The 14,904-nt window shown below is 33.4% G+C and overlaps 1 protein-coding gene across 1 annotated transcript; it reads right to left on the reverse strand.

Annotated features, from left to right (window-relative positions):
• Positions 1–771: 771 nt before the first annotated feature.
• Positions 772–14,842, reverse strand: LOC134235202 (BTB/POZ domain-containing protein KCTD5-like). The gene is made up of 6 exons (XM_062717332.1): positions 14,496–14,842; positions 9,918–10,026; positions 4,580–4,671; positions 3,776–3,871; positions 3,494–3,619; positions 772–3,309 (listed from the first exon to the last, which is right to left on the reverse strand). The coding sequence occupies exons 1-6, from the start codon at positions 14,682–14,684 to the stop codon at positions 3,280–3,282; spliced, it is 642 nt and encodes a 213-aa protein (XP_062573316.1). The 5' UTR covers positions 14,685–14,842; the 3' UTR covers positions 772–3,279.
• Positions 14,843–14,904: the final 62 nt, after the last annotated feature.

Genomic DNA, 14,904 nt, shown 5'->3' on the forward strand with positions numbered 1-14,904 from the left:
TTGTAAAACTTTGATCGGCCATTTTGGCCCCACCCTACCCCCTGGGGTCATGATTTGAACAAATTTGAATCTACACTACCTGAGGATGATTCCATATGAGTTTCATCTTTCCTGGCCCAGTGGTTCTGGAGAAGAAGATTTTTAAAGATTTTTCCTATGATTCCTATGTAAAACTTTGATCGGCCATTTTGGCCCCACCCTACCCCTGGAGTCATGATTTGAACAAACTTGAATCTACACTACCTGAGGATGATTCCACATGAGTTTCACCTTTCCTGGCCCAGTGGTTCTTGAGAATAAGATTTTTAAAAAATGCCATTAATTTTTCTCTAATTCATAATTATCTCCCCTTGGAAAAGGGCGTGGCCCTTCATTTGAACAAACTTGAATCCCCTTCACCCAAGGATACTTTGTGGCAAGTTTGGTTGAAATCAGCTCAGTGGTTCTTGAGAAGAAGATGAAAATGTGAAAAGTTTACGACAACGACAACGACGACAACGACAACGACGACAGACGACAGACAAATTTTGATCAGAAAAGCTCACTTGAGCCTTCGGCTCAGGTGAACTAAAAAGTGTCTAAAGGTGTACTATCATCTCCTGAATGAGGATGTAACTGGAATTCGTCAGACTAAAGGGGAACAAATCACATTGTTCCAATATATTATGATTTTGTACAACTGAGGATGACAGTGATATGTATAATCTGACTTCGTATGAATGACCAAAAGCTTGTTAAAAACATTTATAACAGAACTTAATAAAACAGAAATAAATATACATTCATAATTTAATCAGAATGTTTTTCCAAATGGTCAGGTATAGATATCATATATAATACAGTGTGCTACTCAGATACAATAAAATACAAAGTCATTTTCTATGCATACAGACATTTATACACATGTCACAATGGGGTAAAAATGTGTGCTGCCAATCAAATCTGTACATCAGTCTCACATTTCAGGGTATCAATACTTTAAAAATTGATCAAATTGAGAACACTGCTAAGAACTTTCACAGTTTTCAAGAATTTCTGCAATATTTTTGTTCATAATCTGGACTTCTATGCAACATGTGTACAGATGAACACTCAATATCAATAGGAAGCCTAGCTTACATGCTTCTATGTCCTAGTAAAGCTGTCTTAAGGGGGATTTAGCCTAATTAAAGGGAGGCAACACAGACATCAAATACAAAGGGGGATAACACAATATCCAGCATCATCCTCATAAAACATTAAAAGCTTCAAATCTACACCATGTCTGGGATTTGCATAGTTCCCAATTTTATAATATACTAACACATAATTATGGTGTTAAGTTAAATATCAATATACAACCTTTGATAATACTTATAAATACTGTATATGAAATAATTTACATATATGTAATGACACAGAATATTTAACCACAGCGCAGTCTGTTTTTATGCTTCCATCTGTTATAAAAGTTCTGATCTACTTCAGGTGGGTTTGTATGCCATATAAATGTTAATTATACAGGTAGAGAAAACTTATTATGGAGATGATAGTGACTTAATGTCGTCAAAAAAGGCACACACAACAGCAGAGGACATGGCCACATCACGTAACAATACACAATCAAATTGGTGTAAAAAAACAATTATAGAAAAGAGATTACATTTTTACACCTGCATCAAAAAACCTTGTTCTCCTTCTTAAGTAACTAGATCCTTCATATTGATTAAAAATCCTATTTATCTTGCTAACATTTTTGTTGATTGTTAAATTTCATGAACCAGCAAGAAATTTATCAATAGACTTGGGTCAGTTTTCTTTTCCCTATGATTTCCTTCAAAGCTTTGCAAACATATCTTAAGCTAAGCCTAAATATGAAATAAAACTTGTCTAAATCAAGTCTTTGGTATTTTTTCATTTGTATGACTTGAAACAGCTAGTGCTCTTTATACATGATCCCAGCCTTTAGACATTTTAAAGTGTTTCATTTTCATGGCAGCAATGGAAACTGTATCTGGTCCAAATTATGAACAGTTTTCCATAAATGTAATCATACCTACATGAATGCCAAAATAAGTACATTTACTTGGAAAATTTTGACAATTCTTTTTTAAATTACAGAATAAATGTACTGTAAATCACTTTTTATTTGTGAGAACTTTGTTTTCAAAATAATTGTGTGCTTGTGAAAAATTTATTTCATGCCTATATTAGTATTCCTTAAAATTATATGTGAAAATGAAAGAGTTAATGACTATCTCATGAAAATAAGGTGTCATGAAAATTAAGTGATCAACAGTACATAAAAAATGAAATTTTCAGCCAATTTCTCCATGTTCTAAAAATTCTAACACTACAAATTGTTTTTACAAGAGAACACATACAGATCATTAAACTAAACTTTATCCAAGCCATACATCTGTCATAAGGTAAAACTTTCAAAGTTAAAAAATAAACTTTCTTTGTGCATTTTTAAAAAAGGTTCAAAATGTTCTTAAACCATTTCTACATAAGTAAAATAGAGCTATAATAAATGAAAGGCGTTTCTATCAAAGATATATAATACATGAAAAGGCTTCAAAATCCATACAAAGCCAAGTAATCGTCATAAAAGCACAATAGGACCAATGGTGTCTATAGATAACAAATAATGGCATATACTGTATCACACATAACACCTACAGTTTATAGATACCATATACTGACAACAATTCATGTATTACATACAGAGAAAACTTCTGAATCACCTAGCACTATCTAATTGGGATAAGTGAATATATGTATCTACAACAGAATGTTCGTTACTTTAGTCCTAAATGATAGCCACACCTTAAGTACATAGAATCAATGAAATCAGATGCTGCAATGTAAGAAAAATTCAGTTCTTATTGAATTGAAAGAACTCATAATAAAATTTTCACCAGACAATGTTGTTTAGAACAAAGATCAGATCATCCAAGCCTTGAGTTCAATTAAACTTTGGTTTATAAATATAACTTTGAGATAAATCTACTTCATATTATACAATGCTTAGCAAAGAGTTAGAAAATGCACAGGGCATTGTACATCTTTAAAAATCCCACACATAAAATTATAAGTTCTGACAGAGTAAAATAGGACAGATTTCCTGAACAGAGGTTAAAGGAGGAACTCTGGAATAAATTTTGGTAATTATTGCACCAATGGGAGGGGGTGTCTGGAGAAGGGGGGAGAGGGCTGGGGTCAGGTGCCCTGTGACCCCGTCTGATGCATTGGTCCATGTGATGTCCACAAATTAACAGGTGACTAAACATGGTGGTCTCACATCCGAGATCCTTTCTGCTGTAACACCTACAATCAAACATGATGCTATAATACTCAATATTTGTAGAAATAGAAAGCTATAATTCATTCTTTGAATGTATGCTGTTTTAATAAACGAATTCAGATGTCTCTGATGAGACTGTACTCTCCAAGTATGAATTTATAAAAGTTAAATTAGTTCTAGTTTATATTAGAGGTAGAGGCTAGTAACCTTGGCTTTCTCTGAGGGCTCTGACTCCTGGCCATTGAGAATATTGGGACATTCTTTAGAGACCACACAAAGGAATTCAGCATGATCTTCACTTCCATAATTATACTGGGATCCAATGTTCACCAACTGGAAACAAAATGGTACAAAATCAGCATCAATTCATGGTTAAGTCAGCTTTCTGGTTTACCAAGTGGATAAAATTACCCAACTCAAATCAATTTTAACCTCCAAGAAACATTTTTGGCATTAGCTACCTGATTATGTTCCACAGCCCCAGCTTACCTGTTCAAACTTCCAGCCATCAGACATGGCTGACACAATCTGAGTGAGTTCCTCTTCTGAACACTGTAGAACACGATACACACTTTTGGTGCTGGACTGAAATAAATTAAAGGGTAACATGAGGATAAAAGATTCTAAATCAAATAATGTATTAGCAGAAATTTTAGTGAGGATTCAATTTTGGTATTTTTAGCGAGGTTGTTGAGATCACCAACATTTTATATCGCTAAAATGTGTCAAGAGGGATTGGGTTTTTGCATCATTCTATCACATATCAAAATCAAAAGGTTTTACTCTCATCATGCTCATTAATGCTCATTTAACTGCCTCAAAATCAAATTGAGTTTTACAAAACAATTGCTTAATAAATTAAAATTTAAAATGTTACAATATCTAGACAGAGTTACACTTTGACTTTTAAATCAGAGCTTCTTCAAAGGTATATTTTGCATAAAGATACATATAAGATGGGTTTTTTTTAATTTAAGTTCATTTATTTATTCATTAAATTTTTACTCAAAAAAATTATAGACTTTGATTGACCTTGCCTTGCCTTGCCTAAAACCCAAATGTAAATTTGGAGAAAAAAAATCATGGTTCAGATTAAATCAATTAATCAATCTTTTGCCACTAGAAAGGTCAGCTTTGAAAACAAAAATTCAAGGACATCACAATCATTATTTTAAAAAAGGTTCCTGAACATGCTGAAGATTTTATATTATAAATTATTTTAAAAATGTAAACCAATCCTTCCTTAAAGTTTATTCTTGGCAGCAACAACAATGACAGGAAGATACTGGTCACCTGATTTTGTTTGGCATCCCTGTCTTTGATTTTGTCTTTAACGAGCTTGATTAAATCTGTGATGTTGTAGAACTCCGCTTCCTCTAACACACCTGAAATAAGAAGACAATTACAGTGTAATCTAAATCCCACCGAGGCACATGGCTGCCGCAGCGGAGGAAAATCAGCCAGAACAGAGGGGGTTCTTTATGTGATTCTCAAGTCGTTTGTAACATGATTATCTAAACAAACTCTGACACATAGGCAATACTACATCTATCAATGTCTTTAATTCAAGAAGCAGAGAGGTTTCTTCTCTCAAACCCATGGAATGTAATAACACAGGTACCTGATTGTATACAATGTAATATGCTGAAACTCAGATCAAAATGACAATACAAATCACATGAAGGGAATTGGATATTGGGATCACTGTAAAGTCTAATGCAGGCCACTGCTCATGGTGTTAATGATGAAACAAGTGCTTATAAATCTATCATTTTTCATTGATTCTTCCGAGACTCTTAATCAGGTTATCAGTGAGTTTGTCCAAGATAGATCAAGGTTCACAAGGGCTTATTCTGGCTTCAAAAACAGCATATAAATATACATCCAAAGAAATCTGTAAATATTTATATTTCATCTATGATCTCTTCTTGATAATATAGGATGGTCTTCTTTAAATCTGAGAATCTAAATTTTTACTAACAGGAATGGGTGTGATATCTTGAATCCATGAGGTGATAACCAGTATAAGTATGATAGTTATTATAAGATTGTGAAAAAACTGGCATAAAAAGCTTAACAACTGGCATACAAAGCCTAATTACTGGCATACAAAGCCTAATCACTGGCATACAAAGCCTAACAACAGGCATACAAAGCCTAATCACTGGCATACAAAGCCTAATCACTGACATACAAAGTCTAACAACTAGCATAAAAAGTCTAACAGATGGCATACAAAGCCTAAAAACTGGCATACAAAGCCTAATCACTGGCATACAAAGCCTAATAATTGGCATACAAAGCCTACTCATTGACATAAAAAGCCTAATAACTGGCATACAAGGCCCCAAAAACTAGCATATAAAGCCTTAAAACTGGCATACAAAGCCTAATAACTGGCATACAAAGCCTAATCATTGACATACAAAGCCTAATAACTGGCATACAAAACCAAAAAACTGGCATACAAAGCCTAAAAACTGGCATACAAAGCCTAATAACTGGTATACAAAGCCTAATCACTGGCATACACAGTATAATCACTGGCATACAAAGCCTAATCACTGACATACAAAGCCTAAAAACCAGCAAAAAAATCTAATCACTGGCATACAAAGCCTAACAACTGGCATACATAACCTAATAACTGACACAAAAAGCCTAATAATTGGCAAAAGCAAAGTGATAACTTGACTTAGCTATTGTGAAACAGATTTAAAACTGTGTAACAGATAAAAGCTCTGTGTAGTTACTGACATAAGTAGTGTGATTACTAATATAAGCTCTGTGATAACTTGTATAAGCAGAATATAAAGTGACATTAGCAGTGTATAATACTGACATAAATTGAACATTAACATTACTGTGGCAAGGGCATTGACTAACACCTGCACAGTGATAGCTAATAAAAGCACTTAGATAACTCAGATATAAGCAGTGCAATAAATGATACAAACAGTGTGATAACTGATATAAAGCAGTGTGATAACTGAAAGCCTTAGCAGTGTGTTAACATAAGCAGTGACACAAGCCATGTGATTAATACTGGCTCATGTATAAATTCATATGATGTACCAATGATGCATGAATTAATATGTGCTTCCAGATTCCTCACAAACATTTGTGAAATCATGTTCCTGAAACAGTTACTGTAGTAAATGTAAACATACAGATACATTGACATATCAGCTTGCTGCTGAGAGTAGAAAATCATGAATTAACTTGAAAGAAATCCGGGATTCTCTAGGGACCTGAGAACACATTACTATATTGGTGATCAAAAGCCAGTGTCATAAAATAGTCTGATGTGAAATTCATTTAGAGGAAGATTTTGTTTGTACATAGTCTCAGAGCTGACAAATTCTTCAGAAACTATTCCAATGAGACATCACTTATATATCAACAGGGATTCAATCAGTAATCTATCCCCCTAATTAATGTACACCAGATTTATCATAAGGTACATTATATATGTCTCCCCACAAGGTAGGACGGCCATGTGGCCTAAGTGAATGGATTTACATTAAGCAATCACTAATTAACCAAACAGACTTTAGAGCCTTCAACTCCAAATCAATAATGGCTATATACTTCAGATACTCGTGATTTACTTTAATATCTTATTAAACGTTAATATTACATCCTGAGCAGTGGGTGGACAACCTACTGGGAATCATCTGGCAGTCCACCCGATAAACAAAGGAAGTCGTAGATCAATTTCACAGCCAGCAAAAAACCAAAGATAGAGCTCGGAGCCAGTACAGTCGATAAACTCGTCATTTTGCCATAATAATGTTGTTCCCAGGTATCTACCTGAACCAAAATCAATGCAGACTGTGAATCTGGCTCTCAACATTGCTTAAGAAAAAATAATAAAAATAGGTAAAACCCTGATCACACTTTGAAAATGTCTGGCAATAAAGCTTGGTTCAAAAGCCTGGATTGCATGTAAATCTAACACAACTATGGAATTTGGTAGAAGAGACATTGCTTCCAAAGCAATTAATGTCCACATCCCTCTAGACATCATTTGTGTATTGTTTCAACCAGGCAATCAGGGCCACATTGAAGAAAGCTTTTAAACATATGGCATACATATCGTCATTTGACATCCCACTTATACCTTTTGGGAAATCTAGCAAGAGTATTGAATGCTATAATTGTTTTGGTTTTACACCCAAAGGCAGAAAAAGCCAAATTGCTTACATGAATTTTGCATGACAGGATTTGGAAACATGTCTTGCAAATGGATGCCTTTTTACCACAGAAAATGGGATTTATCTATCCATACAAAATTTGCACAAATATATTTTGTAACCAAAAAGGAAATTCCCAGATGAAATCATGATCAATTTTCCATTTTGGCTGAAAAGCTGAAAAAAGATTATTGAGCTCATTATCTTATTTATAAACTGTTGGTCATATGCAGAATCTGAATTATAAATGGTTACATTTATGACCTCATGTTACATGCATACACATATATCTTGTCATTTTTGGGCTTGAAACAACTTGGGAATGGACTTCTCCCAGAAATTTTGATTTTAGAGTTGTTGATCAGTCACAGAATCTGAAGCACATCACTAATAGCCCAAGACACAACATCTATGCAAACTGCAATGAAAATTTAAAAGAAACTATAAAATGAAGTAAATGCTCCAATTTATACATCCTTAGTACCATATCCATCCTTAATGATATCATAAAGCTTAATTGTCATTTAATGTAAGACTTGTAATTGTTGTATCTACTTAGGAATTCACTTGTTCTAAAAAGCTTCAATTTCATCATTTGTCTGTTTATTACACATCCAACATTCAAGGCACATTTAGTAATATGCATTCCTGAATGCAAAACCTATGTTTTTTTTCCTTCCACAAAAAAGTATATGGAAGAGATTTCAATTTCTTCTATAAATTTCGATAATTTGAGATATTATTCACACATTCAAAAAGTAATGGTCTCACACAGCACTAAAAGAACAATTGGAAAAGCTAGATTTTACAAATATCTTTTAAAAATGGACCTCAACTCAAAACCAACCTAATCATTGGTCTGGTAAATACCACCTGCAGCATTCAAACCCCTATTTTTGCACACCTGCAACCTTAGCATAACTACAGTTACTGTAAAACCACATATTTTCGTGGGGTCAAATTTTCGTGGTTTGAGTAAAAACTCTTGGTTGTGCCCCGGGATTTGAATTCGTGGATGAAGAATTGAGTAGTTATGTAACATTTTACATTTTGTGGTGGACATGAATTCGTGGGTCTCTTCATACCTTGAAAACAACAAAAATTAAACCCCCACAAAAATTTGTGATTTCACAGTATTCAGTGGAAGAGTTTAATATAAATGTAGAAAGAGATCTGACAACCCTCCTATTAAGAATCATACATTCAAGCACACAGGAAAAAAATCTGTGACTTTGCTGCACATCAGTGAACTACATATAACATGATCAGTCCTATTCAATTTCATTTAACCATTTCAACATACAAGATCCATTTTTATCTTTAAATTATGCCTATTTTGGCCTCTGGAGACTCCTAGCTGATGCCAAAACAAAAATTCCAAACAAAAATATTTCACATTTACATATTGCATGCATGGACAATTTGCAAACAGAAATACAATCTAAAGATTGTATAAACAGTGTTTATCAATGTAGAAGACTAAGCTTGGTTTCTATCATAAAGTACCATCCATCAAATCTGATCAGATAGCACATATTTTGAGCTAACATGTATGGAATGAAAACCTGATTAAATGGAATTAATTATACATGTGTATTCTGCCACAGAGAAAATTCAGGCTATCAGAATTGGAAATCATATGATCTCTTATTATACTTCTGTTAAAATGTTTCCTATTTAAAGTTCAGAAGGTAAAATAGCTATCTTTTATAGTTCACGCATAGCAAAACTATACCCCGGGGTATAGTTTTTGCTATAGTTTGTTACAGGTATGATTTTTTTTTAAACAATTTGCATTATGAAATAGAATACACAAGGTGGATGATCATCATATCCAATCAAACAAAAGGCCCATAGTCTACAATGAAAATTTTCTCAAACCAGAGTGACTGATGATGTCATAATGACCATGCATTTTTGTCAGCTTATTCTTGCAGTATTATCTTACTTCAAAAAAATTCAAACCTCAGAAATTATTTTACATCAATTAATAAAATACATAGTTGAAATTAACTAGGTGTTTCATATTAAATAAGTCCAAATTATACAAATTTAACAGATGAAAAGACAAAGAGATTAATGACAACAAGCGATCAGAAAAGCTCACATGCCATGGGATATTTTTTTTATAAATGTTTTATTGGAGGGAGCATGGCTAAATTTATGATTTTATTTTTCAAGTTTTTATTTCAGAAGGACAGAATATACTAGAAGACTTGAAAACAAATTACAAGTCATGTAATACTAAAATATGGTTTCCACAGCATAATGCTTTAAAATGAACTCACACTCATTCAACACAATTGAGTTTAAAAATATACCATAAACTTTGTTTATAACAAGTCATAATTGATCATCTCTGTAACTTCTCTAACAATACATTTATCTCTCTTTCAAAAAAGACTTCAAATTAAATCCAGAGACTGTTTGTTTACCTTCATCAGCCAGGTCCTTGTTCAGCACTAGTTTTCCGTGTCGGAGGTAATTCAGGACAGGACCAAAGTAGGTAGGGTCCCGGTCAATCAGATAAGCACCATTCTCATCCTGGAAACAACAGACAGGAGATATATACAGAGGGTATTCAATGTTAGGTAGGTGGATATGGGTTTTATTTCATACGTGGGACAGATTTTTAGTTGTTACATTTTTTTTTTCAATTGTCCAAAGCATGAGTGAAATATAAAAAACAATCTTGTCCAACAAGTAAAAGAAATTTCAGATCCAACAACGAAAGATTGAATATTTCTATTTAAAACATTTCAAAAACCCTTGGCTTTTCCTTTTGCCTCTACCTGACACCTAAGAGCTGCCTTTTTGCAACACAGTGGCATAAGCTGTGACATGATAGCTGCTGAGCATTGTGAGATATCAGAGCTAAGGATTGTGAGACTTGAAAATAATGAACACAAATTTTCACAATTCGATAAAACTTGGCAGTTTCACATATTTTTCTTTACTCTCATAGTTATAGGGAATATTTTCTTTGTAGCTCTTCATGAATGGAAGGAGTTTTTCAATTTTGCCATCAATATTTCTTTTTTTTACAGTGGTGTACCAATCTTTTTTTCCAGTAAACTAGCTTTTTTTCCAATAAACTAATAATTTAACTTAGTTACAATGAGAGGAAAATTCAAATGATGAAAAGAAATTTTAGAATTGCATGTTCTTAAATTGTTGTGTTTATCCCCTTTTGGTTTGTGTGATTTTCCAAGACAGAATGATAGGTTTTCGATTTTAGGGTGTTTGCTAAGCAAAGAAAAAACTTGGAATGGCCTAAACATATCAACTCTGATGGCAGAATACATTTACTTTCAGATTTTAAAGAAATAAGGTATGACATCTTTTGGTGAAGGTTAAAATTTCAAATGTGACTCAAACTCCAAAGGACAAGAGAAGAAAAATGTAATTATGTTGTTACCCATAGTAAGGACTTGTCTCAATAATGTTACCTACTGGGTATGAAATATGAGTGCCAAAGTGCCAATCAGTAAAACGTTATGGGCAAGTTTATATTCTTAAAATGTAGGTCAAACTCCAAAATCAATGTCATAGGGTCAAATTAATGGTACCTAAGGGAAGACCATATACCGCTACACGTGAAATATTTAAGCCCTTGCATCAATTGTTCAAAAGTTATGGTCAAGGCTAAGTTTTTCAACAGGAGATACACTACAAGAGGTCAAAATTGTTGGTATCCAAACATTTACAAAGGTCTTGTCACAAGGTGAAATATGAATGCTGCTAACTTTTCAAAAGTAATGGCCAAGGTAAATTTTTTTCTAAAAAGTTGGTCAAACTCAAAGGTAAAAAATCTTAACATCCCAAGAAAGGACTTGTCACAATAAACAAACAAGTGAAGTATGAAAGCCCTATCAGGCCAAAAAAAATAATAGTCTTGTTTCCTGCTACCAACCTGAAAAAAATAGGGTAGGTAGGTAGGAAAATTATTTTATTTTTTTAATTTATTTTATTTTTTTCCCAATGGTATTTGTTGGATATGAATTATTTTAAAACCAAATTAAACATGTCATAGGTCAATATTATTGTTTAAAATAATATGAGTGTTTTATAGAAGTCAATATTTAAAACTTATATTTCATGAAATACCACATGAATATATGTTTTTTTCACTTTTGGATCATGAAATTTCCTATTTTACTCCTAAAACTAAATAAAAACTTTAGGGTCGGGTGCAAAAAAGTAGGGTCGGTCGGGTAGCAGGAAACAAGACTATTTTTATTTTTGGCCTCACCATATTTTTAAAAGTTATGACTTATGGTCAAGGTTTAAGTTTTAAATTTTGAGCAGTAAAAGTTGAAGTTTCTGCAAAAATGGATGAAACTTGAAGGTCAAGGTCAAATATATTGGTATACAAAGGAAGGCCTGTTACAAGGAATAAAAATATGCAATGGCTCAAACTAATTAAATGCTTTGGGCAAGGTTAACATGGTTAAAGTTTTTGCAAAAAGATAGACATTAGACACAGACAGATGGACAGGGCAAAAAACTTTACACCCAGAAATCTTTCAATTGGAGAAAATGGGGCATTAAAAAAGATTAACTTGGAACATTTTATTCCCTTGAAATAAACCTATGTTTGATTATAATTTTAAATACATCCTTCTACTGCATATTCCAGCAGTGTTATTCATTTCTTATGCATGAGAACTTTATTTTTGTGTAATTATTACAAATATTTCTGTCTGCTTTGAAAATGTCAATCTGGTATACATTGATATTGTTAAGGATTATATGCAGCAGTAACCACACTGCTCATGAAAATTTTGTCTAGCTCATAAATACTAAATAGCTACCTCATGAAAATAAGGCATCAGGAAAATATTATAGTGATCTACTATATGAGAAGAAATACAAGATGTGCCAAATGAGCCACCATGAGTCAATCAAACAGTCTTATTTTTTAAAACATGTTTATCAACAGACAATTTATTCCAATAAGTGAATAACAGTCCATTAAACATTAAGATACATGTATTAAACTTTATTTCCAATATTAAGCTTGGCATTTAAACTAAATTGTTATGAGACTTCTTTTCTAAAAAATTAATTACTAGTATGTAATGAATGAAGAGGTCTGTTTATGACTTAAAATTTATATAAACAATTTTGTAATACCAGTACACATATAATTATGACTGGTCAGTTAGGGAGTGTCCATACTGTGGCTCGAACCTACAACCCTCAGATTTAAAATCTGACACTCTACCAACTGAGCTATATGGTTAAACCACTAGCTAGTGCTAGTAGGAGCGTGGCCTCACTATATACAACCCATAGCCACTTTTAACTTTGTTACCATGGTTACACTTCCCCCTTCTTTTTCTTGAGGTTTCTTACCATTGAGAAATCTCAGATACGAGACTCTATAAACACCACTCACCATGTAGGTTTTGTAGTTGGGCACCAATATGACAGACTAGCTAAGGGTGTCCACACTGTGGTTCAAACCTACAACCCTCAGATTTAAAATCCAACGCTCTACTGACTGAGCTAAAGGCTTAACCCACTAGCTACTGCTAGTAGGACAGTGGCCTCACTATTTACAAGCCATAACCACTTTTTACCCTTTTAACTCTGTTACATAAGAATAATTGTCTAAGAAATCACGATTTTTGATAAGTTTTCGTGTCTAATAAAAATTTTCAGAAGCTGGGGAAGGTAGGGGGGTGGAGGTTGTATACCATCCATTCGTCAGGTGCCTGTGAAATAAACATGTGCAATAACTGGAACGCAATGTATTTACTATGAACAATACAGAGAGTTCCAAATGTAAACACTGCATGTAAATTTGAAGTGAGAAAAAATGTTGAGAAAATCAGTTGAATTTAATAAGGATTATTGGGTAGACTTTACTTTACTGGTCCCAAGATCTGCAAGATCCTCGCGCTCATTGGACTATGACATAGCATTTATGTCACTCAACTGATAAGGGTTAGTCTTGCACACTATTTGACTGATTATGGTTGGTCTTGCAACCACCTGAGAGATTAGGGTTAGTCCTTGCACAAGTATTTGACTGATTAGGGTTAGTCTCGCATCCATCCAAGAGACTAGGGTTAGTCCTAGCACACTATTTGACTGATTAGGGTTAGTCTCGATTCTACCTGGGAGATTTTGGCTAAACGTCTTAGTCTTTGCTTACCATCCGAGAGATTATGGTTATAGTGACTTGTTCTTTTAGATAAATTAAGAAATTCAGTTGCTTCTGTAATTTTTGCAAGGTCATAATTCAGTTTCAACGCCATTTCATTGGTTTGTTTACATGGAAGAATGGCTAAGACCGAAAGAAATGACATTAAGCATGCACCGCACATGCTTTGTTGACACTTATTTTTTGTCGATTTTTCCAATGAATAAATTAAACAATATTTATTATTTCTTTCAGAGAACGACGTTTAAAATTTTAAACTAAACTTTTTTAACCGTAGAATTCAATTTGGGATCAAACAGGCGAAAAACTTTGTATTTTTTATTTTTTTTTGATCGCTCATGTGATCTCATATATACTGAAGTCGCCTCAGCGACACATTTTAGCATGTTTTTCTGGGGACCGGTAAAGTAAAGTCGTTTCAGATTATTTTTAGGGATAAAAGGCAGATACACTCTCAGAAGGTTTGTTTTTATTAATTTGATAGTTATTTCAGGTGCAACCTCTTTTGTATTCTTTTAAATCATTTTGAAGTGAATCTGCTCTGATTTGCTACATTGCAAGTGTATGGGATGTATTCTAACTGTTGTGAGGGTTTGTCCCAGGACAAAGTTAGATTATTCTAAATAACGTAATTCAGACCAAATCTGTCAGAGAAAGAAATTTTAATTCAATTGAGAATTTTAGAGATATTGGGAAGATACTACAGAATGTGACTGTTTAATCTTTCTCTGCCAAAAGTTCATTCATTACATCATTTAGTCTATTGTAAACAAAAACAGGATACACAACTCTTATGTCTCTTAATCTATCATGCCAAAAAAGAGATCAAATTAGTAGATACCTTGTCTGAGTTAAGGTCTGGTTCGTCTTGTATAAGTCTATACAGGAAGGATTTGGGGTCTCTACATAGCGTGGTTCTCGTCGTCAAAAACACAGTCCCACCAACATTCAGCTTCACCCACTGACTATGTCTGTTTTGGGCAACTTTTGATTCCACATCGGAATCCATCTTGGATTTTTCTGATGACATGATTTAGAAATAAGAGATTACAAATATTCCTGAGGCAATCCCTGCAGAATTGCACAGCAGGTAAATACACAGTTAAGTCTTTTAAGATTTCATCTGCACATCATTAATCGTTTCTCGTCTTTCTTCTCGTTGTAATCCCGTTGTAATCAACGTTAGTAAAATGCTTACAATATTTGAAACTTTTATTAGGTCTTACGTTTACTTATTCGTGTAAATCTTT

The sequence above is a fragment of the Saccostrea cucullata genome, unplaced genomic scaffold, assembly GCF_032062105.1.
Source record: "Saccostrea cucullata isolate Sc308-1 unplaced genomic scaffold, CSIRO_AGI_Scuc_v1 ctg23, whole genome shotgun sequence".
Classification (NCBI taxonomy): Eukaryota; Metazoa; Mollusca; class Bivalvia; order Ostreida; family Ostreidae; genus Saccostrea; species Saccostrea cuccullata.